Raw genomic sequence first — 27,776 nt, 5'->3', positions numbered from 1 at the left:
ACCTCCCCAAAGATTATTTGATAAATTTGACAAGTGCAATGTTGTGTTATTTTTAATATGTTTTACCGCGATGCCCGCGGACCCCAGGCGTGAATCCAAGATGGCGGGCATCTCCAAAAATCTGACGCGCATCACCCCAGCCAATCGGAGACCACGTCACATGTCCGTGGACATGACGCAAGCCGCTTGGCCAATCCGTGTCCTGTCCGCGGAGGTGACATAGACATCACAATTTCTTTTGTCTTCCGTTTTGGTCATTTAAAAAAAAAACTGCTGGACGGATTTACACCAAATTAACAAAAGCACGCTTTCGGGACCAAGCTGCTGCTCCTGCCGCAAATGTGGTGAAAATCCGTCCAGCGGTTTGGGCTGTAGACGTGAGCAAAGTCTTTTCCCCATTATGTCTATGGGAAAAACAGAAGTTTTGCAGTTCCCTGCAGACTCTGTCGAACGCGCTACTCATGTCTATTGATGCCATGTAAATAGTATCTGTTGTGCCTCTTCATGGCTACTAACAGGTGAGATATGATAATTTGATTGAAAGCTAATCCCATAGGAAGAGCACTTTTTGGATGGCTTATAACTTTGCCCCCCCTGGACCAAACCTCACCAAACTTTGCAAAAAATAAATTTAGAGTGGGCCATATACTTTTTTTTGCAAAGTTTGGTGAGGATTTGTCCAGGGGGAGCGAAGTTATAAACCGCCCAAAAAGTGCTCTTCCTATGGGATTAGCTTTCAATCACAATTATCATGTCTCACCTGTTAGTAGCCATGAAGAGGCACAACAGATACTATTTACATGGCATCAATAGACATGAGTAGCGCGTTCAACAGAGTCTGCAGGGAACTGCTCTGGAATAAAATGCTGGACTGGAGAGCGCCTTTAAAGCTAGTGCAGTTGTTAGCATCTATTCACAGCGAGACTAGGTTTAAAGTAAGACTGACTAAAGAGGGCACAGTGTCACGACCAATTCGGACCTTCGGAGGCCTCAAACAAGGTTGTGTATTGGCCCCTGCCCTCTTCAATGTTTATATATCTGATTTAGACAACCTTTGGTCTCTTAACAGTTCCTACCCAGTTAAACTAGGGCACTTGTGTTTGTTTATTGAATTTATATAGCACTTATGCCAAAGCGCTTTACAGATTAACAACAAGATACAACATTTTGAGAAGCTTATTACAAACGTGAAACAAACCAGAAGTACAGTATATGGAACAATTTACTCAAGGGGAGGGGAGGAGGAGGGAGAGGGGGGAGGGGGAAGGTAGAGGGTATGAGAATCAGGATCGATGCTAGCAGGGTGGGAGACGGGGGGACAAGAGGGGGGAGAGTCCCAGGTGGCCTCTTGCCCTCTAGGTGGCAGTGTCCAGTGAGGTCAGTGGGAGGAGGGGGAGGTGAGTGGAGGGGGGTAGGGTTTTGGGGAGGGGAGAGGGGGGTAAGGAGAGGGTCAGGGAGTGGAGAAGAAGGGATTTCAGGGAGGAGCGGAAGGATGAGTAGGTGGAGGAGGAGCGGATGGAGAGAGGTAGAGAATTCCAGTGGAGGGGGGCCAGGAGTTGGAAGGAGCGGAAGCGCGAGGCGGCGCAAGGGGCAGGGGGTACTGTGAGAAGGTAGAGATCAGCGGACCGGAGAGAACGGGAGGGATGGTAAAATGAGGAGGGAAGAGAGATGGGGGGGGCGAGGTCATGGAGAGATTTGTAGACAAGACGGAGGAATTGAAATTTCAGTTGTGAGAGGAAGGGAAGCCAGCCGAGTTGAGAGAGAGAGAGGCAGAGATAGAGTCACGAGGACCGAGAAGACATAGAGTACGGATGGAGGAGTGGTAGATGGATTTTAGGGGAGTCAGGTGAGAGGCGGGGAGACCAAAAAGAAGAGCGGAGCAGTAGAAGAGGCGGGAGAAAATAAGGGAGGAAATTAGGAGTTTAGAAGCGTGGAAGGTGAAGGAAGAGCGGATCTTGCGGATGTGGAACAGGTGGTGCCGACAGGCGCGAGAGGTTAGGGAGATATGGTTAGAAAAGGAAAGAGAGGAGTCCAGGTGGAGGCCAAGATTGCAGGCGTGGGACGAGATGGGGAGATTGGAAGGGGGAAAGTAGATGAAAGGGGGGGATGGGGAGGTAGTGTTAGGAGGGAAGAAAAGTACTTCCGTCTTGTCAGTGTTTAGGGAAAGAAAGTGGGAAGACATCCAGTTTTTTATGGATATGAGGCAGGAAGAAAGAGTGTGGTGGAGGTCAGCAGTGAAGGAAGAGAAGGAGAGGAAGAGTTGGGTGTCATCGGCGTAGAAGTGGTGAGAGATGCCGAAGGAAGAGATGACAGGGGCGAGAAGGGAGGTATAGAGAGAGAAGAGAAAGGGTCCAAGTACGGAACCCTGAGGGACTCCGTAGCTCAGGGGGAGGCTGTCTGAGGTACCGCCACCCCAGGAGACCGTGAAAGATCGGTTGGAGAGGTAAGAGGAGAGCCAGGAGAGGACAGTGCCTTTGAAGCCAAAGGAGGACAGAGTGCTGAGAAGTAAGGGGTGGTCGACAGTGTCGAAAGCAGCAGAGAGGTCCAGGAGGATTAGAAGTGAGGATTGTTTGCCGTAGCGAGCAGAGAGGAGAGAATTAAGTACGTGAGTGAGGGCAGTCTCAGTGGAGTGTTGGGGCGGAATCCAGACTGAGAGGGGGGGGAGGAGGGAGTGGGAGGAGGCGAAAGATGAGCGTTGAGAGTATGCTAAGCGCTCGAGGAGCTTAGAGATGAAGGGGAGAAGGGAGATTGGTCGGAAGTTGGAGGTGAGAAGAGGGTTAGCAGAGGGCTTTTTCAGGATGGGGATGATGGTGGCGTGTTTGAAAGCTGAGAGACAGATGTTAAAGAAGGCGGTTAGGTAGGGGATAAGGAGGGGGTAGACTTTGGGGATGAGGGAGGTGGGGTATAGGATCAGGGGGCAGCAGTGGGGTGAGTTTTGGACAGGAGATGGGAGACACAGGCTGGGGTGATAGGAGAGAAAGAGGACATAATAGCAGAGGTCGGAGGGGAACAGGGGAGGGGAAAAGGAGAGGTGAGGATGGTCTGGCGAAGAGAGAATTTCGGAAGAGAAGAAGTTGGCAAAGTCAGAGGGAGAGAGGGGGGAGTTTGTTGAAGGGTCAGAAGTAGGAGGGGAGAGAAGACGAGAGAGGGTCTGGAAGATACGGCGGGGGTGAGAAGCTTGTGAGTGGAGGAGGTTAGAGTAGAAGGAGCGCTTGGCGGATGTAAGGCAGGAGTCGTAGAGAGAGTGATAAGAGAAGTATGAGGATTGATTAGCCAGAGACGGAGATTTGAGCCAGCGTCTTTCAAGGCGACGGAGGAAGCGACGCATTGACTGAAGGTGAGAGGAGAGCCAGGGTTGGGAAGGTTTGCGGGAGGGTGAGAAGGAAGTGAGAGGATAGAGCTGGTCAAGACTGGAGGATATAGAGGAGGACAGGGAGGAAAGGGCGTCGTCGGCGGAGAGGGAAGAGAAGAGTGGGGGGGAGAGAGGAGGTGCAGGAGTCGAGGAAGAGAGAAGGGTTGAAATTGCGAAGATCGCGACGTGAGAAGCAGGGGGATGAGGGAGTGGGGGAGGACAGAGAGGAGGAAGGAGGGGTAAGGGAGAAGGAGAGAAGGGTGTGATCAGAGAGATAGTTGGGGAGGGACGAAACAGCGGAGGAAGAGTGAGATGAGAGGAAGATGAGATCAAGAGTGGAGCCAATTATGACCAATTGGCTGGCTTTCGCCGATTACCTTATATTGTTTGATCAAACTCCATTGGGTCTATAGAGGAAGTTGGAGCAATTCTTTGACTACTAAACCCAAAACAATGTACTGGAGGGTGGGTGACTGCAAACCTGAAAAGGCTATCCTCAATTAGATATCTGGGCTACACTTTGACAAACTGTAGCTCCAGAACCGATTGGAGGACTACCCTGAGAAAGAAATTGCGTCCTTTAGTCAAACAGTTGAAAAGACTCCATAGCCAATTGTGTACTTACTAATTGCTTTTGCTAATAAAGTTCTACCTGACTAAAGTGGAACCATCGCTACTATACGGCTTAGACATTACACAGTTCGACTTGGGCCAGTATCTAAACATCCTTCAAGGTCTCATATGGAAGGAGACTCTTCGGCTATCAAATTCAATTCCCAACTCGATTGTTAGATACAAGCTGAGGTTGAACTCACTCCAATCCTGAGTATCTTGGAGACCCCTTTGGCTACACAAAAATGCTTAACACCCCACACCCCATGTTCTTTGTACATTGACATGAGTAAGATCATAGAGTGCACCACACTACACTCTCTTGCTATCTTTAAGGCCAAGATGAAGGACCTTTTGTCTCTCATTCAATCATTGGAAGAGGAACTGATCAAAAACCCAGGAAAGACTAAATATAAACTATTCAATATGGACTGGTTGGAGACTGCAGAAAGTCTCAGTAGGAAAACGGACAGATTGCCACAATACATCTGCTGGTTTCCATGTAACAAAAGCATCCTCTACATGTGCTTTTGTCTGAACCAATTTCCAACTCTTGAACGATTGGGCGGGCATCCAGGGTATTCGGATCAAACTTTACATTGTAGACTCTGTCAACAAGAGACGGTTAGAGCATCTCTAAAACATCTAGTATTGAACTGCCGTTTTCCCACGAAAACCAGAACTCTTTATTTTAAAAATGCTGTACATGAGGGCGTTTCTTGCTCAGCTGATTTTATTTTGGGCTCATTTAATGTGGGGTAAAGCTGTATCATTGATTTTAGCCCTGTGTAGCTTTCTTGCTGAAATACTACGCTTATTGACCAGTGATTGCAACGGACTCAACTAAGCATGGCATTACCTTGTTATTCTGAAGTGTTTATTCTCTTTTCTTACTTTACTCCACTTATATTGCTTCGAATTTTCTTTTGCACTGTTTTAATCATACCTTTGACTTTGTGAAAGGTTTATATTTTAAAACCATATCCCAATAAAAAAAGGAAAAAAAGAAGAAAGGAGGGGGCCACAATTGGCAGGGAATGGTAATGACGGGTGTAACAAGAGAAGGATCAGGGTTGAACATTATATTTTGAATTGCAAGAAACATTTCATATATATAGGGGATAATATGATTGTTATGGTGAAATATGCAGGGAATACTATGATGAAAACACATAGGGGCTCATGTTCATGGAATTCGTATTTTGACGGCGGGGAGCCGTTGTTTCCACTTTTATGTAAGCAGGTCCCTACCACCAAATATTGGTAATTTTGAACAGCGGGGTACAAATGTAAAGAGCAAAAGGCGGCATCCAAGCCCTTGAAATTTGCAATCCTCAGTGTAAAGTGAGTATAAGTGAGTATACGCTGCCTAGGATGCCAAGCAGCTTTTACTTTTGATTGTGAGTGCTGCTTACCATGCTTGAACTTTAAACCTAGCATATTAAAACACTTGCTAAGATTCAGCGTTAAAAATATTGGACTTTCTAATAAATTAGGAATTTTCAAAAAGACATAAATAGAAGGAAGAGAAAGGAGAACAATCTTAACTTTGATGTTCTAACATTATATTGCCTAAAAATAGGAAGGAGAAACTTTCTTTTTGAAAAATGTAAGATCGGGCAGAAAAATAAAAAAAATAGTTAAATCTTCCAATGTACTCCCATCACAATAACAGAATGGAATTGAAGCCCGAGACGAGCTGAGCTGAAGACGGTTAGCTTGCAAGTCAAATGAAATGCCTGTCTTATGTGGGTTTCTAAATCAATTTGTATAGTTGTCCAGACGGAATTGGGGACAATGCTCAAAGTGTTAGTCCGTGGACTTTACTAATTGTGAGCTTAGGCAAGTCAAGTCATTTCCCGGCATAAAAACAGCCTTTAGTTTGATATCAGGTGCGCTTTCCTCAAAGGATTTGAAGAAAGGGTGGCTTAGACCCAATGAAGACCAGGCATGTTTTATTGTTTGCCACCATGGACTGCGCCGCCTACCTCTGACGCCAACGAATCCTTGATAAGCCAGTGTGTGAGATAAGTGCACTCCCTCTTACGCCACAGTCTTGCCCATAAACTCAAAGGTTTAAAACGTAGAGTGTCGGAGATGAAGCACCAGCCGGCTTCCAAATGCAGCAGATAGGATCCACCCTGTCCCCTTTTTTTTTAAAAAAAAGGAACAATAGCCTGCTTCTAGCTCAGCAGAAAGAGATTATTTCTGCTAATTGCATTAAAAAGCTGGGTGAATACTGGAACCCAAATTGACAGGTGCAGCTTCAGAATGTCCAGTGGTGTCATGTCTCCCCCCCAGGAGCATTGCCAGTAGCTAAAGACAGTAAAGCTTGCTGAACTTCTGGACACGTAAACCCAATAACATCATCATTGGTTTTAGCCAAATCTGTCATGGGAGGTGAGCTTGACAAGGATGGCAAATGGGTCGCCAGAGATGACGGATTGTACAAAGAAGAAAAATGCGTCATGCCAACATCAGAGGAAATAAGGTTACATTGTTAATTTGCATACCATTTAAACCCTGCATATGATCTTAAAAACATCATGTTCTTGCTGTGAGCAGCACCCTCAAGCTCGATCCATTCCCCACGTTTCCATCGAGCTTTAGCCTCAGACAGACCTCTCCTGTAGTTGAGCCTGGCTGTTCTAATCAACCCTACATCTCTAAAGTGACTTATTTTAAAGCGCTGTGATAAGAGTGCCATTTAACATCCATCAGCTAAGTAACCCTTTATTGAAATACCCATTGGTTGATGTCAAAGCATAAAAAAAGATGGAGAAGGACGGCCATGAAAAAAGATCCTTTTTCGCTGCTTCAGTTAATTGGGCGTAAATGTGACTGAATTTATGATTGAATTTATAGAGCGTAAAATTACTCCATCTCAAAGGATTCCTAGCTGAATTGACAAAAGTGTGGGTATTTCCTTCTTTATAGGTCTGATAAAGGTCTGATAAAGTATTCAATAACACATGTAAGAGCTGAGTGGTCACTATTGCCACCAAATTTAAGATCAGTGCGAAACCAAAATATAATCAATAAGGGAGGAGGAATTGCCTCTCTGCCAAGTGGGTTTTAGTGCTAGATCGCCCTCAACTTGACCCTTCATACAGCACCAATTCCATGTTTTTTGCCAAATTACACCATGCATAACCATTGCTTGAGTCCGGATCTATACCTTTACGAGACCTTTACAAGGTTTTAGACTAGCGACCTGATCATAAAGAAAACGCCTGCATTCGCAGTTCAAGTCACCTTGGAGAATAACGTAATGCGAACTGTGATTTACATCCCATATAATTAAGATATCTGCCAGTATGGGGATTCCATGTGTGTCATTTATAATACGCTCACTGCCTGTTTAAGGATTTATTTGAACCACTCATGGTACATTCAGCTTCCATAAAGCCAGGATGAAACACATTCCAGACTCTACGGGTGGTACCCAAGTCGTGCCTTATAGCTGTAATTGGGCAGCGATAAGGGCAACCCGTATCCCCCTTACGGGGGCCGGTTGTAAAAACACATAAAAATCATCCCGACAAGGTGGACTCCTTAGCCAGACTTGTTGTAAAATAAGAATATCTTAGTCGCTTAAATGTACCAAGCCCCCTCAGGGGCCAAAAAGATGAGTAAAGCCACCTGTATTCCATCATCGGATCTTTAATTCCAGATTCTATGCCTATTCGTGCTTGCCTACCGCAGGTTTTCTCTTTTGTAGACATAGATTAGCAGGAATCCAAGACCAGTCGACATCCTGAATACCTACGACCTGGGCCTTCGTATCAAAATGAACAGATCTTTTAGAAGACCCCCCAGTTGCAGAGGACATTTTTAAACCACAGTAAACCTCTTGATCACAAGTAGTACTTCCTACATTGGTCATTGGTTTAGACTTTGGTAATGGCAGAGGCCCTTATTCATTGTGTACAATCAAGTCATAACCCACAGACAAGAGCCTCTCTCTCAGATAACAGCATTTCCCAAACCATACTCGAAGAAACCCATAGAACAACAAAATCAGTCCAATTTGTATCCCTAAATTCTATCTGTTCAATATCACTATTTTGAGGGTATTTATTGAGCGTGGACCTAGCTTTGGGAAGCAACGGAACACTTTAGCTGGAAAGCGGATAAAAAGGGAGCTGGGTGCTAACAGAGGGTGGGCAATTGGTAGAAAGGGATCTACAGGCAACCGGGAGGGGAGATCGTAGGTAGCAGATCAGAGTCTTAGGTAGGGTGGGGGGGGAGTGCGGGGTTTGTGGAACTAGGTGTTAGGTATGAGCCATTATTATTATTAGAGAGAATCATCTGGATTTCGTGTAAAAGGGCCAAAACATTATATCTGTGCAGAACAATAGGTGATGCACGAGGATGTATACATTCAAGCCCAAAGTGACATGTGACAGTGGATGATTTTCATTAAAGGTGCATAGAGTATTAGAGCATGTCAGAGTACCGCATTTCCGATCAGTACTTTGAATTGTGAATAGTGGACGCTCATCTAGGGTACTATGGGGTCTGGAGCCATCTTGTGATAAGTCCTCATAAACCGAGAAGTCCCGCATAGAAGATTGTACAACCTGTGGATCATCCTCATTTTCTTTTTGTAAAAATGGGATTAAGGAGTCATCCTTAACAGGTTTAAGAGATGATTTGGGTCGACCAAGCTCCTTAATGATCCCATTCTGTTTCCTTTAAAAAAAAAAAAATGCTTCCCCAATATTACTTTTTGGTGTAGATCATCACAAGCTGTTGCAGCTCCACAGTGTTTGCACGAAGAGCCTTCTTCATATTTCTCTGAAACTTTGTAGATCCCTGATTCTTAGTGGTAACCAAGTATTTGACATTTTTATAAAAATGTTGAATGTAAAAGACTTGTTTTCAGGACATCGGGCAGGTGAAACAGGGACTACAATGTGACCTGAACCACCCACCAGAACGTCTACGCTGTTACCCAGCTCTATGTGACTAGTGCTAGCTTCACGCTCATTTGTCAGAACAGTGGTAGGACTTTGCTGGAAGGACCGAGCTCTACGTCTGTCCAGATCGATCACTGTCAAGTACTCAAAAGGGAGAGTTGACCTTGGTCTATCAGCCAAAATAAAGCCCTCTAAAAGACACAACTTGGAATTCACTGTGTTTAAAATCAATTTTCTATCTTTTGAGATCCTCACTGATGTTTTCATACAAACGTATACATGAGTTTGAAACCAGTTTTAGTGCTGAAATAGAGTTCGAACCCTTGTGAAAGAATTGATGCATACCGCCTGTGTCACCCATATCAACTTTGTTGGGGAACAAATGTGTGATGGATGATGTGGTGTTCAGTCTACGTGAGGAGTTGTGATTGAAGAAGTTGCCGGACGTATTGGGGGTGGTGGGGTGCTAACTAACAGCATCTCCGGATCGCAGGGGGAGTTAGAGGTAGCGGTAATGCCCATATTAGCATTGCTATGCAAAGCCTACATAGTTAAATAAAAGAATTTCAAGGTTGCTTACCGCAGCAGACAGATGTTGAGGCAAGACCTCCACCAAGGAACAAATCGGCGTTGGTCATAAAGGTTCTCAAAGAAATTAAGGTGACTTCCGAAAGGCCACCAAGTGAGTGTCGGCGCCCTTTTCTTTTCTTTTTCTCTTTAGCGTCGTTTTTAACTTCTCTCCACTTCCAATAAGGCACAATTTATTTATTTGTATTTATGTATTGAGTATTTATCAGGAGCACTGTATAGCATAAAGTGTTTCTAGGCACCACACAGCAACAAGGGTGGGGGAAACAGGAGATCTAAACAAAAGTAACGATCCTACTAAGCCTTGTGACATTCGGATCGTGCAAGTGCAGAAACAAGTGCAGGGGGGTGGAGCAGTGGTGGGGGGTATAGTGCAAGGGCATAAGATGCAGGGAGGGGGTTGGAAGGGCAGGGCATGGGCCAGGCAAGATCTCAGGGGGGACCCTGGGGGTTGGGGCGGGGCAAGTGCCAAGGAGATGACAGGGGGGGCCACTATCTAAGTGCAACGGATTGGGGGTGGACCAGATTCAGGGGGTTTGCCCATCCCACCATGCTGATCAGGGACAGAACTAAGAGAGGGCAGTGCAGCTAGGGAGTGCTGGTGAAGACTGGTCAGGGAGGGCCTGGTGTTCTCTGTGACTCATAAGTGAACCAGGTCTCCAGTCAGTGGCTGGAGGGGGCAATATGCAAGGGAGGGTGAGGGGGAAGGAGGTAGAGAACAGCAGAGTCTTGAGAAGCTTACGTAACTTAAGGAGGTCTGTCAAGTCTGGGAGGCGCAGGGAGGTCCTTTCAGAGGAAGGCACCCCACTCTCTGCTTGGAGAAACTTCTGATCTGCAGAGAGTTGGAGCTAGTGTACCTGAGAGCTTTAGCAGGGAGGTATTTAGGGAGAAAGAGTTGGGTGTAGCAGGGTCCCAGGCCCCAGCCGGCTTTGTGGATGATGCAGAGGGTCTTGGATTTGATCCTTGCAGCTGCCGGAAGCCAATGGAGAGATTTAAGGACTGGAGAGTTTCGGTCCATGGACTTGAGGCAATGGCTAAGTCTTGCAGTCCTGTTCTGTATTAGTTGAAGGGGGCAAAGAGTGGAAAGAAGTAGATTGAGGAAAAGGCTGTAGCAGTAGTCCAGCCTAGAGAGAACCAGAGCTTTGGAGACAAGTTTCTGGAGGAAGGCAAGAAGGGGAGAATTCCTCTTAGGAGGTGAAGCTGAAAGTGGGCCTTCTTGGCAAGGTCCGTGATGTGAGGGGAGAAAGAGAGCGGAATCAAAGATGACATCCAGGTTTTTTATTTCACTTGATGGAGTTGGGAGGGCCCCAAGGGGGTGGCCAGAGAGGGGGAGGGAAGTAGGGAGCAGGGGTCCATGAGCCAATGAGAAGGATCTCGGTCTTACTGGCATTAATACAGAGATCATTAGCTGTGCACCATGTCTAAATGGCATTTAGACAATCAAGAAAGAGAGAGGAGGTAGAGGAGGGAAGCATAAAGGAGAGTGGAATGTCAGCATAACACTGGAAATGAGGAGAGAAGGAGGAAATCAAGTGGGATAGAGGGGCAAGGTAAATATGGAAGAGCCACGGCAACAGGATAGACCCCTGATAGACCCCTGAGAAATGCCACAGGTAGAGAGTGAGGTGGAGGAGAAGGGGCCCAATTGCACCTGGGAAGGTTGATAAGAAAGAAAGGAGGTCAACCAATTCAGAGCAAGGTCCGTGATACAAAGGGTGTCGTAGAGCCGCTTTAGGAGGGTGGCATGATTGACTGTGTCAAAGGCAGAGGCGAGATCAAGGAGAATGAGAACAGAAGTAGAGTTGGAATTAAGGTTTAACAGCAGGTCTTCCAGGTGTTCAGGAGAGCAGTTTCTGTGTCTCTGGACGCTCTGAAGCCAGACTGGTGGTCGTGGAGACAGCCAACAGATTCAGTGTGGCTGGTCAGTTGGGAGATGACCAACTTCTCCAAGAGTTTGCCCAGGAAGGGGGTAGTGGAGATAGGCCGGTAGGTAGTTAGCTGGGCAGGAGGGGTCAGCAGACATCTTTTTCAGTAGAGGGTGCACAAGGGAGTGCTTGAGGGAGAGTGGGAAAGAGCCATTGGCAAAGGAATGGTTACAGAAATCAGGCACGGCAGGCGCGAGAGCAGAGATGTCCTTGATAGTTCTGGAGGAGCAGGGGAGCACCTGCTAGGAAGACACTTTCATAGAGCGGACCGCTATAGAGACCTCATCCAGTGTTATGGGTGAGAAGGAGGAGAGTATAGGGGAGGGAGAGACTGGGGCAAGGGAGGCCTGAGAGCAGGTGGGGAATGTTGAGTGGGTGGGAGGGCGGTAGAGGGAAAAATTTGCAGGATGCCCTGGGTTTTGGTAGTAAAATGGGAGACCAGTGCATTACAGAGGGCCTGGGATGGAAGAGGAGAGGTGAGGCTGCAGTACAATTGGCAAGTTCTTTACAGATTTTGAAGAGTTCAGCCATATTGTTGGAGGCCCCGGAAATGCAAGCTTGGATATGGTCCCTTTTCTTGGAGCGATGGAGAGACGGTATTGCATTTGGAGCAGGTGACAGACCAGTTTTTCAGAGGATGTGTTTGAGGTCTGCCACTTCCGGTCAGCAACTCTGCTAGGTCGGAATCGTATTTGGAGGAAGGCTTCATACGGCTCCTCATGACATTGTCAAGGGTGATGGAGAGGTGAAGGTTAGGAAGGTTAGGAAGGGCTGTGTCAGTGGGAGAGTCAATAGCACAATAATATGGAGTGCTGCCACAAATCTGCTCCCAGCAGTCTCATCAAGGTAAACGGGAGCAAACAGCGACAGCCAGCTCCTGCAGCCGATGAATAATCTGTGGAGTATGGTATCCATTAGAAATGCTATTTTGCTACATTGGTGTCACTTCGACATGTTCAATGAAGAATTTGATATTTGTATTGATTTTTAGAGATAGACGTTTACATTTTTGCATTTTGTAATATGGTACGTTATTGTATTTTTTGTATGATGGTTTGATTTTGTTTCTAATGAGTGATATGTAGAACTGTATTTTCATCATTCTCTTTATTATTCTGTCTTATTTAGAAGCTTGCTGAGGGTGTTCAGAACGCCCATGCAAAAGCCAACAATATTGCTGTGGAAGTGCTTTCTGCAATGAAGACAGTGCGAAGCTTCGCCAATGAGGAGATGGAGTCGAACCTGTATGGGGAAAAATTGCAGCAGGTGCAGGGTTTGTGCAAAAAAGAAGCTGTGGCCGCAACCTTCTTTACATGTACTACCATTGTAAGTAGCTCCTGCTCCTAAATACTGTACAATCCAGGTATAAACTGACCCACATGCTACTGGTTTACACACAGATGCTTTGGCCACCCCCTAGCCCTTTAAACCACCCCATGCTGACATAGGGGGTACTTGTTGGTAGCTATGGATAGAAACCGACTGGTTGCTACATGCGACCTCTGTAGGCTGCTTTGAAACCACTTAAGCAATATAGCCGAGTAGGATGCATTACCGGTCAGGTAATTGCTCAGGCTTTAACATGAGCCCTGGGGCATTACCTGACCGGTCATGGGCCCCTCAAAGGGTTATATTGCTATTAGTACTCTGGGATACTTAGTGGCTAGTCGAGAGCAGTACAAATACAGGCTGCTTGCAAAAGCAAATAATCAGATTTTGGCTCAACGGTCTCCTCACAGGCTAATTAAGAACCAACCTCTTTCTGGAGAAAAGTACATCCACTAAAAAGTGTTTTCTTTTTTTCAAACTATTTTATTTAAAAAAAAATAGCCAACCAATTGGCTAAATAATAGATATTTTACAAAAAAAAGAAATTGTTTGCTAAAAAGCTAGTGATTTAAGAAACAAATGAACAAACTCTCTCATAAAATAGCACTTTGTCTACAAAACAAACTAAATTTGCTGGCAAAAAGCACATTTATGTAGACATTCAAACCTGAGTTGAAATTTGACTTTGCACAAAATGATTCTAGCGTCTAAATGCAGCCCCTATAGACTTCTTTGGAGCTTCTGTCATTTATCTTTTCTCGCTACTGACCTTTTAAAAGTAAGGAGCCCTGCTTTGTCTGCTAGCTTTAGTTGTCCATTTGCGCCTGCCTTTGCTTTAAATATATCATTGTTTATTAACCCCCTGCAGCCTCATGCTTTCAATATAGATGTTTTATACACAGCATGCACTTGCCCATCATGTGGGGGTCAAATATCATATGGTGTCAGTTCCTGTGATCTGGGGTCATATGATAATACTTCTGCTCCCCCTTGACTTTGTTAAAGGGAGGATGTTACCCTGTGGACAACACAAGACGCCAAAGGACCTGGTACCCTCGACCTGATTGCATGAGGCTTTTCCCTTCCAGACAAAACCTACAGTACTTTAAGTCCTCATTTGGCTGTATTTTTCCAAGGCCTATGATTGAGCACTTCAGTGAAGTTTGTTTACTCATCATGTTGTCCCACTTTCTCTGCGGGAAATATAGATTTTTTTTTTGTTATCGGGGGACCAGTTTTTTAAATGGGAAAGTTACACATAAGCAGTATAAAGAAAAAGAAAAAAATGATTACCCCTCTCTCTATCCATGTTATGTTGACCGATTAGCTAGATGTAAAACTACTACGTTTCGCCGACATGAAACATAAGTCTACACAATTTCACAGATTTTTTTAATTTTTTTATTTTACCTTCAAAACATTTACAATTTATTCTATACATAAAAAAGCAATTTTTATCACCATCGCACACAGAGTGATTGTACGATACCAATAGTAAAAAACAAACTCCAGTCTCAAAAACATAAATTGGGACAAACACTTTCTAAAAAAAGGAAGAACCATTTGATGGAGTGCTAAGAAACAGTGTAAGTATTGTTACCAAAAAGAACACACTCATTGGGAACGCAACTTGAAAAAAACAGAGACACATCACTTGCCTAATCTCTGTTTGTTCAGTGTTTAGAGGGATGTCACTCTCAGTAACACTGAACTCAAAATACTACACGAACAACTGTTCTAACCACAAAATACAAAACACAGTAAGACGTGTTGTTATACTAGTCTTGTAGGATTGTCAATATTTCGGCCCCATTTTTTGATGAGACACCATCCCTGGTGTCTTTTCCAAGTTGTTATATTGGCCTTCTTCAGGACGTATGCATATTTTTCTGTTGTATTGTATGGATCTTCTATACCCCCATAGTATGTCAATGGTCGCTTTAAAATCAATAAAAAAAACGTCACACACTTATAGTTAATGGCGGGAATCATGACAACACACTTTTGCAATTCATATTGGCTAAATAGGTCTAGTCATTAATCAAACACAAGGACAGGAGCAAATTTACACAGAAAAATTTGTAATTTCTAAAAATTGCTATATATTTCATTTCTTGCATCTTAACGCAACAAAACCCCTGAAATTCAGCTAAAGCCACCTTAACTTCGTGCCCCCGTGTTGCGTAGCCTATGACCACAATGATGACATCACAGATCACATCACTGATGACATCACTAATTACATGACAACAGTAATGGCCATTAAGCATGGCCTTCGGCCATGGTCAGTCTGCATGGCCAAAGATATTTAAACACATGAATGGGTACTAGTCATTGCCTTCAGTTATGGACAGTGGTCACAACCTTCACCCATGTGCACTGAATATTTTAAAACACTGATAGACTACCAACCATAGATTTTGCCCTTTATCAGTGGATACAGCTTTCAACAGTGGTACAGCTTTCAACCGTTTCCACTGTATATTATTAACAACACTACCAGACTCCCAGACTGCTACAGCTCTACAGCCCCCGAGCCACACGGAGATCCAGTCCACCTGTAAAGCGTGTATCGTGACATCGCCAAATCGCCCCCTTTTTTTGCTACCTGGTTCCATCCATCCAACCAGACAACAAAGAACAGTTTTTTGTCAGTACCAAGCATGGCAGTTGACCATTTATTTGAGTTTACAAAACTAATTTATGGTACTGTTCAGTACCTGGTTCGTAAACACCCTCGTCCTGATGACCGTTCGGTCCCTCAAGACAAACTGACAAGACACAACACTTGCTGAGGTTCATTGTTCACCGAACCAGAAACACTTACTATATAATGTGTCGACAATACTGGTGTACTATTATCTCTAAATAGTACATAATTGTTGCACAAAAAGTATTACTACTAACCCTCACTACAATGCAGAGTTTTGCATGTTATTGTATACCTTTGCCCTATTGGGCTAATGTATGTCTCTTTTATGGCCCAGTGTGATTGTGGCCTACTAAATTTTAAATGTGTGTTCCAACAATAAATTTTATATATACTTTTTTCTGACCATGGCTTATGACTAGTATTTGTTGAACCTAGTTCTCTGCTGCAACCCCGACCTTTGTCTTTAAACAGGGGTAGCTGCTGACTCTTGTCTCTTGCTTTATACACTGTATATTATATTCACTGATCAGGCACTAGCCATGGCCTTAAGCAAGATACTGGCCCATGGCCACAATCTTTGGCTGTGCCCACTATATGTTCTAACATATATATATGGCCCACTAGCCATGGCCTTTGACCTTGACCAGTTTGTACATCTTTTGGCCATGTCCATTGTATATTTTAAAATAATAAAAGGCAATAAGCGATGGCCTTTGACCGTGCCGACTGTGTATTATAGAACACTAACCAGCCACTAGTTATGGCCTTCGGCTGTGTCCACTGTAAATATGATATACACTAACAAGCCACTAGCCATGCATGGTCTTCAACACAACACTAGCCATTGGCCACAGCCTTTGGCTGTTTCCCGACTGTATATTCTAACATATTAATGGGCACTAGCTATGGCCTTTAGCCATGGCCATTGACTACAGCTTATAACATTGCCCACTGTATATTTTAAAACGGTGATGGGCTACTAGGCATGGCTTTTAACCATGCATGTTGGTATTTTTGAAAACAAACCGACCACTAGCTATGGCCTTTGGTGCTGGCCAGTGACCCCAGCCTTTGTCATTGCCAAGTCCACGGCCTGAATTGTTATTAAGGTAATCAAAGTTTTCATGAGCTAACTAATAAATTATGTTATGTATAATTCGGTTCCATTTGTTATTAACGAAATAGAAAATAAACTTTTCAAATTAAAAATAAGTAACGAAAAAATACTTTTTTTTATTTCGGCACCCCCAACTCCCCATTTCTTTGATTCTTACACCACCCCAACCACCCCACTACCTGTGTTAACCCCTTACCCCACCCCTATATATACTTTTTAATTTTAGGTATTTTTTGTTATTATAAAGTTATTCGTCATTTTCTATTCGTTAATTTCACTGTATACCGTATAGTTCCATTATTGATTTAATTGGTTATGTACAATGTAATTAGTGTTGTCACCAGTGATGGCATCAGTGATGTGTTTTGTAATGTCATCAGTGTTCTCATACAACATGTAATTAGTAATGTCATCAGTGATGTGATCTGTGATGTCATCATTGTGGTCATAGGCAGCACGACAGTGGGTGCGAAGTTAAGGTGGCTTTTGCTGAGTTTAAGGGGTTTTGTTGAGTTAAGTTCTCACCTTAACATCCCTGCAACTAAAGGTTTTTCCTTGAATTTCAAGGGTTTTGTTATTACATATATTTTTAGAAGCCTCCAGACCACTAGCATGGTCTTCGGCCATGGTCAGTGGGCATGGCCTTTGGCTGTGCCCACTGTCCATTTTAAAACGCTACCAAACCACTAGCCATGGCCTTTGGCCATTGTTGGTGGGCAGGGCCGAACACTACCAAACCACTAGCCATGGCCTTTGGCAACATATCGCTCAAAGACGTTCATCAATCACAAATTGATTTTGCTCTGTTTGGACATTGGTATTTTTATGTGTAGAAGATTGCAGGCTTTGAGAACTAACTACATTTAAGCAGCATGGAAATGGGAAACAAATGACTGGCTGCAAGAATAACATATGCCCAGGTACTTTCTGCACCATAGTGAAAATCAAAAGCTGGCACCCATGAATATATACACACAGTAAGTGAACATATATCTTAAAGGGAGATATACAAATGTAGTTAATTTGACCTTCCCCTTAGAAGAAAGTGTGCAAGACAAAATAGCATTGGACTTTTAAAAAAAAGTAATGAACACCAGAAAAATAACCTGATAGAGGAAATGTTCCAATGACTATTCTGGCAAAGTATAAAAGGTGCTCACCTTTTAAACCCAGCACCTGTTGTGAAATATTCCCCGGTAAACAAAATCCCAATGCGAAACAAGTGCTTGTGGTCTTTTGGGTAAGCGTCTGCACTGGGAACATGACAGCCTGAGTAAACTCCTGGTAGCCAAATACTTGAGCAAGCTTGCCAACCTAAAAAAAAACCATGTGTTGTGTCCACCCTCTGAAAAAAAGTTACGCTTTTCACCCCATGTGTGCTTTACTGGTGCCCTGAAAAGCAGCCACAATCGGGGAAGAATAACTGCACCAGTGTCCAGGATTGCAATCTCTTGCCACATCATGGGCAAATACTCATGACTTACCTACCTTCATTTTCCCCTCACCCCCAAGTCTGTCTTTCAACAATACTCTGCTTCATAAAGAGAACTTGAAAATTACACATTGTCACTCAAATATATAAATCCTTATACAACTATGTTAGGCAAAAAGTGTACAATTGTGGCATTATTCCCCCAATCTTGACGGGAGACTACACATACCAGAATGCAATTCAGCAAAAGGCAAAGAAATTGAGTGCAAAACCTTGAAGGACTGACAGTAGCAGGGTTTTAAAAAACATAATTTGGATGCCCATTCCGTTGTCCATCCATGCAGTAACCAGGACTGACCCTATTTAGCTTCAAAGTGGGACTGACCCTGATTAGCTTCAAAGCAAGGGAAGGGCCGACCCGTTTCTCTAAGTGGTCTTGTAACTTTGGCTCATTGATCGGGCAACATGGCCTGAGGTGGCTGGCCCCTTCCTCACTTTGAAGCTAAGCACGGTCTGTACTGGTTACTGCATGGATAGGAGACCTGGATGGCAGTCGTGTCACTGGCCATGGCCTTGATTTTTCACCCCGACGTCACTATAGCTGTAAAAATATCCTTTAAAATAAAAAACTGGATTCGCGTGTACTGTACTACACATAGCCTCAGCTATCCGTAGTCCTTTATAGCCTCGAATATAGCCGCAAATATCAGAAAAACTGAAGAAAAAGAAAAAATGCTTTCCTGCCCCCTCAGGCGGTTATTAAGTGCTCCCCTCACTCCCCAGATGGCCTCCTCACCTCCCCTCCCCACAGCACACTTTGCTGTGAGATGTCGGCTATTTGCGGCTATAACCGAGGCTACAGACAGCTTTGTGTTGCAAACTCAGTCCCTAGACCCCCTCCAAATCCCTAATTTCACTTGGTGCCCTCTAGCAAACCCCCATTCACTTCTATCTAGCCTGATGACATGTGCATGTTTTTTGACCTGCAAATGGCTTTTTTCTTGTGTTTCATGTTCCCATATCCTCGGCTATAATCTTGAATATCTCTTGCATCGAGAGAAAACAATATGGCGTCAGTTTCATTCCAAAAACACCCAATTTTTTGTAAATCCCTGAAATTTAGCTTTCTATTTTTGAGACAGAGGCAAGCTAGATGAGGGGATGCTGTTTTGCAACATGTTGCAGTAAAGAACTGTCCGAACATTATACAGCATGCTGTGCAGCGGCTGCCGTGAGATCGGATCGATTGGCCTCCCCAGCACCGAGAACTCAGAAGTGGCATAGCAGGCCGAAGTGACTGCGGAGCAAGGTCGCAGGAGCAGCAGGGGTGAACCTCCGGTGCATGCCGGGAGAGTCATCAGAGGAGCAGTTGTGGGACCGCAGGGACACTTCAGTGAGGGTGATCCTTTACAGGACACTCGTTACACGGTACACTCGTTGCTGCAGCCCAGCCGGGGAACATGGAACTTTGGCCCAGTGAGCCGTGACCGCCACCGGATATCTCAAGGTAGGAGCGTGAGTGGGGTGACCTTCTGGGCATACGGAGCTGATGGAGGCCTATGTGCAAAGCATAGTGGGGAGTGGGCCAGAACCCATCTCTGGCCCACTACAGCGGGGAGTGGGCATTAAGCAACCAGCCGCCCACCGGGGAGCCCATGTAAGAGGGGGTCCATCAGAACCAGGAGGAGGTAAACAAATGTACTGCACAGCATACCCATTGGTCAGTGCTCTGTGTTTTGTTGTGAACTTGCCTCCCTGTGGCCACCAGTGGTTGGGGCTGTCAGGTGGGAACTCGTTCTTTTGGAAGGTGTATGTGGAATCCCGCATTTGAATAAGCGTGGAAAGAACAATGGCATCAGGAAAGTCAAGGAAAAAAGCTAACGTAAAGGGCACAGACTTCTTTGCTCCCCGTTCCGGGCTACACAGTCAGGAAAAGCCCACTCCCAAGGACCCTATCATGGCTGCTTCAGGACGAATAGAGCAGTCGAAGTCACGATTGGCAGGCAAGCTTGACAATCCAACTGAAAAAGTGGCCCAGCTAGAAACAAGACATTGGAACAAAAGACTTCTGAGCTGAATAAACTGTGTGCGCACACACACCCATTGGTGCAGAACATGAGCCGTGAAATTGAGCCTGTGGTATTGGGCAGCAAGATCATAGATGACAGAATGGAATTTTTTAAGAACGCGCAGTGAGCACCACAGCTTACATTCATCGGCCTCCCGGTGGGATTAGAGGGGAGTGACCCATTGGAATTGGTCTCCACCTGGCTATCTGAGTCGCTTGACCTGGAGCTTGAGGAGGACCTTATATACATAGACAAGTGCTACAGACTTAAACATCCATATCTAAAACAGGTTTTGACTCCAGGGGAGGGTCCCACGCTTATGGTACGGCTGAGTTATTCTCGTAACAGAGACAGGATCCTGAAAGTGGCAGCAGCGAAGATATTTTGCACTTACAGGGTCACAGAATGCATCTTTTCCCGAGATCTTTCGCCGGTTACTGAAGTTCCCTGAATGTCGTCAAAGCCTTTCTGAAACGAGGAGTCACAGCGGGTCTCCTTCGGCCTGCCAAGCTTAGGGTATCTTGGGAGGGGAAGGACTATCTTTTTTGGGAGGCAGAGGGAGCGAATAGCTCTTAAAGTCCATTCCTCCCGAGAGGCCCCCTGACGGCGATATAGGATGAGAAGTCTCGGGGACAGAGGGAAATGTAGCCACTACTTGTTCTTCCTTTTGCGTTGCTTGTTCTAAATAACACACGTCTAGATAACATATCTGTCATGTTTTGGAAATCTCTTTCTCAAATGCGATTCTTGCGGCAGCCCGGAGTACTTTCCTTTTGTGTGTAGTCCCTTCGAAGGCTTGGCGCCTGTCAATTTTACTCTACTATACCCCTGTGGGCAGACCCTGGACACCACCTGCAGCAGACAGATGACCTTGCTTCTGTAGTAGCAGGCTCCCCCCTACTCCCCCTCACTTAGTTGGTGATGACTCCCAAAGTTGTTGCCAAAATTGAACAAGAGAACTAATTTGACAGAGGCTTGTAACGTGCTAGTGCATCCTACTTTTGTTTCCTTGTATTGTATTTGCAAGTTTGAAAGAAATAAAATTCAATTGAAACAAAAATACTTAACTACTGCACGGAATAACCCCAAACCAAGCATCTATAACAAGTTAATGCTTCATGCCCAAGTTGTTTCGGACCTGGCCCAAATCCGTGCAGCGGTCTGGGCTGTGTGCTTTGGCAAAAATTGACCTTTGTCTACGGGAAAATTAATGGGAAGTAGGCCGCAACTTTGGAATTTATTTTAGTTGTCTTCTTAATAACTTTCTTATTTTCTAACGTATCTTTACGAAACCTTGCAGTCGCTTTCGAATTTTCTGTCAAAAAAATATTAAAAAAAGTCTTTAATCCATATCACAAGTGGTACACGTTTCACAACCCTCCGGCGGCTGCTTGTTCACGTACAACACTATGATGCGGGGGACACTATTTATAACATAGCAGTGACTCTATGGTTTTCTTGTTCTAGTGTAGCCCTTTTGGCATCCCTTGGCAAACAACAGACAAACAATGACATTATATCGTGCTCATGGCAGCCATGTTGTCACTGGTTGCGAATCTCACCAAATCAGAATAATAACAGTGCACTAAATCATGATAACCAAAGATACGGAATACCAGCCATTAAACGTTTGTTATTTATACATGCAGCAGAGCCAACCATAAATAAAGGCATTCCTGCGCTGACGCTCAATGAGACTTGTTTCCATTCAATTGGATTATTTAACATCGTAATTTAATAACTCGGGTTTCCGTTATGTTAATACAGGTGCGTGGCTATTACTGAATATAATTCCAGAAGTTAGAGTATATATCCAGAAGCAATATTAGAACATAATACAGTAAAGTGCATAGTGCATTTCTGTTTCTACTGCAGACCAGGCAACTGCTTATGTAATATAAGCAAAGTGCTTACACTTAATGGTCACACTTGCTATTTGCCGCTGCACATATTAACTGGTACTGCTCTACGGCACTAAATATCTAACCATATCTATGTATATGTTTTTTTTTTAATGCTTTTGCTGAGGGACGAAGTTGAAGTTGCAAGTGGTATTTGTCTCATTAAGCCTCTTTCTCATTGATTTCAGCTCACCCAGCTGCTCTTGCAGTTCAGCATTGTGACCTACGGGGCCCACCTTGTGATATCCAACCAAATGAGCAGCGGGAATCTGGTTTCCTTTTTAATTTACATCTTTCTGTTGGGGGACTGTATGCAGGTAAGTCCACGTTCACCAATGGGATGCTTCTTGGTGGCGCCAGATCTTAGCCTGGCTGGGTCAGCAGGGTAGGTAAATTATAAGCAGCTCTATAAGCATAAATGCGAGGAACATTGGAGTTTTCAAAGACCAGCACATTTTCAGAAAGAATGCATTCTACCCTCCCAGACCTTCTTTATATTTTTCTGAAAGAAACACCAACAATGATTTTGTGTGTCTGTGCACTGAAGTACAAGAGCACTTTAAATGTAAGTGACTGTCCACTGGCAATCCACAACCACTAGTAGACTGTCCCAGTGAAGAAACAGTTCAGCAGCAGGTGAACTTAACTGAGGATCCCGCCACTACCCTGTCGGATCAATTCATTTAATTCAAAACATTTTACTATGTAATGTGGGATTTCTCCTCAGGAATTTTTAAGATATTTCTCTTGAGGTTTCTGAGGTAGTGGTAGATGAGACCTGCAGGGCCAGAGGATGAATTTAGCCATGTTTATTACTTAATTAGAAATTAATAACAATGGCATGCGTACTGGTCACGCCATTTTTAATGGGAGACTGAGTTCAGGGAAGGAGACTTTTTCCAATGTAAGGACTTTCATGGTGATGTATGTCTGCTTACCTGTACCAGCTGGGTTGCTTTGTGTTTTAGCTAATTAGAATAATTTTGTTTCTTATATTTTATGTTTATGATATTGCTGATGTACAGATCGGTTTCTCCTCAAAAAAATTGTTGATATGAAACATTCAAAAGGTTCCATTTATCAAAAATGTGTTTAGTCCAGTAGTTTAAGTGATTCCATAAAAAAGGTGCCATATTCCATCCAATAGTATTAACTACGTTTAAATGTACAACATTTTTTGAAAATGTATGTCTCTCAAATACTTTTAACCTGGCACCTGACTAAAGCTCCATATACATAAGCCCCTCAAAATGGTTCAATGTGAAGATGACTACAGTATCTTCATCAGAACTGAATCAGAAGAAAGGTCAATCCAATAACAACAATATCATACATTTTCATTTGTAATTCGATTTATCTTATTTGGAGTATTGTAACTTGCTACATGCATAATGCCCAATGACTCCCTGAATTTTAAGTTGTTCTGTTCTGTTTTAGCCTCAGGCGAGAGACAGCATGGGAAATTGTTTTTAAAGCTCAGGGCCTCAGCAGGCCAGTCTTTTGGAACTTTTCTTTTTTGGTGGGTGTTTGGTGAACAGTGCTTTTATGTTGGGATACAGTAAGAGAAACTTTATTTTTGGCTTAATTTTGTTATGCAATTTGGCGTGCACTTAGCTCTCCATTGCTGGAACCTCGACACTGAGAAATGAGCTTGGTAGAGAATGGTTGGCCGAAAAGAGAATGAAATGTTATGAAATTTGTAATGCGCACCTGGTACCCGAAGGCTGATGGGCGCAGACTAACAAACACAGAGCAAAACTAAACATACAGCAGAACTAAGAGCTGTCCGTTGTTACTACTAGCACGACTCTAAGCAAAGAGCAATGTTTTTAGCTTTTTTTAAAAAAAAGTTCTGTTGAGACCAACGTTCTTATTGAAGTTGGGAGGGCATTCCAGGCAGTGGGGGCCGCTACTTCAAAAGACCCTTGCCTTGTCTTGTTGGTCTTGTGCCGGGGAACAATGAGTATATTAGAGTTGTCAGATCTCAGTGACCTTTCCTTGTCTTTCACGATTATGGCTTCCTTCAGATATGATGGCATTGGACCAACAATACATTTGTGGGTGATCAGAAGGAGCCTGAACCGAATTCTCTCTCCAACCGGTAACCAGTGAAGGCTCTTTCTGGCCTCAGAGACATGGTCTCTTTTTCTCAGGCCCTTCACTACTCTTACTGCCCCATTTTGGATTACCTGGAGACGATGGATCTCCGTCTGGGGGATACCCACCAAGAGACTGCAGCCATAATCTAATTTTGAGCCAATGATGGCTCTCGCCAGTGTTTCTGAATTTATTTCAGAGATGAACGGGCGAAGATGGCGGAAAAGTTTTAAGAAAATAGGAGGCTGACGAGACAAGGCTATTCACCTGCGCCTTCATGTGTAGATGTCCGTCCAGACATACACCCAAAGTCTTAACCTTGGACAGAGTTTTAATAACACAATTGTCCAGGTTAATATTCTTATATTCCCCTCCTAATTTATCCAATTTGCTTGGAGAACCTACAAGGAGGAGCTCAGTTTTGGCACTGTTCAGGGCCAAACCGTTGGACACCATCCAATTTTGAATCTTCGAATAGATTGCATTAATGAAGCCTTCATCTTTTTGATATATTCCTGAGATAGGTAGGATGCATTGCGTGTCATCCGCTTAATTGGCAAACACAATCCCTTCTTCTTCCAGCATCTGGAAGAAGGGCATCATGAAGATGTTATAAAAACACGGAGACACGCATGCTCCCTGGGGGACTCCATATAATGAGAGCATAGGATCAGCTTCTGCTAATTCACTGTCAACTCTGATTTGCCTATCTTTTAATAAGGAAGATATCCATTGAATGGCCTCTTCAGAAAAAGACGCATTCTCTCTTAACTGGTGGACAGAATCGAATGGTCCACCAGGTCAAATGCCGCGGAAAGATCCAAAATCATCAACAAGGCAATCTGACCTTTATCCATACCCTGAATAAGATGGGATTTAAGGGCGAGAAGCGCTGTTTCTGTGCCATGATGTTATGTTAGGAAACCAGGTGGAATACCCAGGTCTGTTTCAGAGAAAGAGCAGTCTATCAAGGTTTTCCTTATGGGATGCAGGTTGGGGATTCTGCACAAGCCAGGAGGCAGAGAATTCCGGAGGCGTGTCGACTTCACAGTGAATGCACAACCCCCCGATACGTGTGACACGAAAAGATGGGGAAAGCTAAATATTTGCATATTGGGAACAAAGCTGTCGAGGAGGTTGATGGCCCAAACATTTGGATGCAGGAAACTCTGTACATGAAGCCTAAAGAGACCTAAAAACAAGACACAAATAATTAAAAGCTACCTGTTTTTGTATTGAGAGCCAAAGCAGGGATTTTAGTGCTTTGGAGCGGTGTTTAGATATGTCAATTCCAAGAATCAGTGCGTCACCATTGGCTGTCGTTTCTGAAAGTCTTCCTTGCATAGACTTGCATGCATGCTATTGCAGTCGTGCAGTTCAGTAGCACTTGTCACTCCCAACTTGTGTTGAAAATCCAAGAATGGAAAGATCCTTTATGTAGATGTGGTTGGAGATGACATTTGGGTCCGTGTATTGCTTTCGGGCTAGAAGAGAGTTTGCTGTCAAAGACTGTGCTTAGATTCTTGATGTTGTTGGCAAGAACAGGCAGGGAGAGGCTGGCCAGGTAAATGGTACTTGAGTCGGTCTGAGCATGCCTCGTAGTTGCATCTCCATTTAGTCACCATTTAAGAAGAGGCTACTGTCAATCATCAAATCTTTGAGGGTTTGAAACAAGGTGAGAGTTTGGATTGGTTGTCATTGCAATTGCAATTTGCGTTTAGACGATGGTTTCAAATCTTGTGTGAATAATTGGGAGAGTGGTTAGATTGGAGGAAACGCTTGCAAATGGGTTTGTGAACAGCCAAAGTCAGATCAGTGACACCAATTTGTCTCAGCCTTCTAGAAGGATCTGGTGATCAAAAGTGTTAATGTTGCTGAGAGATCTAGTTGGATAATGTCACCCACTCCTTCTGTGCCTAAAAGGTTCCTTGGGCACTTATAATAACTTGCAAATATAGATCTACAAACCATAATGGTCCCAGGAACTTCAGCTTGTGACTGTGTGAGTGGGACAATACAGGGAATATGGGAATGACACAGATGTATAAACGACCCTATCTACTTACATCAACCTTGAGAAGAGAAAGTAATCATCCATCAATCTTACTACATAATGAATGGATGAAGTACAACCTATGTATTCGAAAAGGGCAATATTGATCAAATTCCTGTGGACATAGAATCAGAACGGTTCCATGTCTTATAAATGAATAACTAAATAACGAATTAATTTATAACGAAAGAAATAACGATTTGTAAACATAATTTTGGGGGTTTCCCCTTGCTAAAATCCACCCCATCCCCCTCCCCACAAGATGTAACCATTTAATCCACCCCAGATATATTTTCTTTAAAAAATTCAGTATTTTTTCATTATTTATGTTTCTTTATAAATTTCATTTGTTGTTTATTTTTCTTTATTAACACTGTCTACCAGTCAGAACCAGATATATGTTCGCTGATGTCTTGTGGATAGGGCAGCTTGGAAGAAATGCAACAGTCTCGGGCATCTCTTTATCACATACACAAAGACGTTTGTTCTCTTTTTTTTCCAAGCCACTTTACCAGACCGAATGCAATAAGTAAGATGTACAATTGAAAGTGGCCATGTGGTGAATGTCTCCAATGGCTATTGCTCCATGCAGGATATTACTCTTTGCCTGGATGTCTTTTTAGCTGAATGCTACCATTCTGCGTGGGAGCGTCATAGAATTTGTGCTGTGGGAAGCCCTGAGGCCTTGTGATGTCTTGGGCTGCAAAAAGGTCAGTGTGTGCTGATGGAGGAAGGCGAGGATTAGCAGAGGCTTAGGGGTGGCATCCTCAGGAGCAGGGAAGTGAAGAAAGATGAAAAAGGGAGCAGCTAATTGTCAGCCAGTGGCGGCTGCAAGCAACTGTCAGTGTGGGAGAATAAGCCGGGCTAGGGAGGAAGCAAGAAGCATTGTGTGGCGTTGATTATGGGGTGGGGGAGAGACAGTGACAAAGACCATGGCAGGGGGAGATGGGAGTTGCAGGATTGGGAACGAAAGGGGTCTGAAGGGGAAGTCTGGAATGGGGAGAGCAGGGTACTCTAATCCGAGATCGAGATGGGGAAATAGCATTTTGCACAAAGGCAGCGTCATAAAGAAAGCATTATGCAAGTGGGTGGTGTGGTGAGTCAGAAAATGGACACAAACATGCTGAGGACATTTTCACCATATCTTTATTAAAGACTAAGGCCCAACTTTCTCTATCGCTATAGGGTATTCCCTACCTACTACTTTACTAACTAAGGTGCTCGTCAGTTGCCAGTGAATGTCCAAAGGGAATAATTCGGATGTCCAAAACAAATCCTAACTGACCCTACCACTAGTCTAATCAACTAAGGCCTGGAGAAGGACTCCCTTCTCCTTATGGTTGTGCTTTTGCACTTGTCTTTGCTTCTTTTAAAGTTCTTGTTAAAATGCAAGTTTGAAATAGTCTCTCGTTATTCTTGTTATCAGTTCCTTTAACTCCCTTATCGGACTGGTAGTCTTTCTCCCCTCTTCAGTATGGGTTTCCTGCCCTTGTCTTAATCCTTTGCTTTGTTTAAGTGAGTTCTGAATAGTCTTGTATAGTGCCTTCTCCTCTGGGACTTTGGCTTTCCAAACAATTATAGTTCACTTTTCTTGGTATGAACTTTCTTGTACAATTTTTATCCTCTCTGGTTTTTAGTTCCCAGTTCTCTCTCTCTGTTATGTTCCACTCTTTGTTGCTTGGATAATGGGTTATTTTACCCTCTTCCTGAGGTAGTGATGCTCCTA

The 27,776-nt window shown here is 43.9% G+C and overlaps 1 protein-coding gene across 4 annotated transcripts in view; it reads left to right on the top strand.

Annotated features, from left to right (window-relative positions):
- ABCB9 (ATP binding cassette subfamily B member 9) overlaps positions 1-27,776 on the top strand; it is a 398,286-nt gene that overhangs the window by 88,870 nt on the left and 281,640 nt on the right. For all 4 annotated transcript variants that reach the window (XM_069619638.1, XM_069619639.1, XM_069619640.1 and 1 more), the window contains exons 6-7: positions 12,528-12,725; positions 22,089-22,217. In XM_069619638.1, coding sequence (XP_069475739.1) covers positions 12,528-12,725; positions 22,089-22,217 — 327 coding nt within the window. The remainder of the gene's footprint in view (positions 1-12,527; positions 12,726-22,088; positions 22,218-27,776) is intronic.

Source organism: Ambystoma mexicanum, chromosome 10 (genome assembly GCF_040938575.1).
Source record: "Ambystoma mexicanum isolate Mex_15411 chromosome 10, UKY_AmexF1_1, whole genome shotgun sequence".
Lineage (NCBI taxonomy): Eukaryota > Metazoa > Chordata > Amphibia > Caudata > Ambystomatidae > Ambystoma > Ambystoma mexicanum.
Note: the sequence above shows the minus strand (reverse complement) of the source record. Positions and strands in the feature narration are given on the sequence as shown.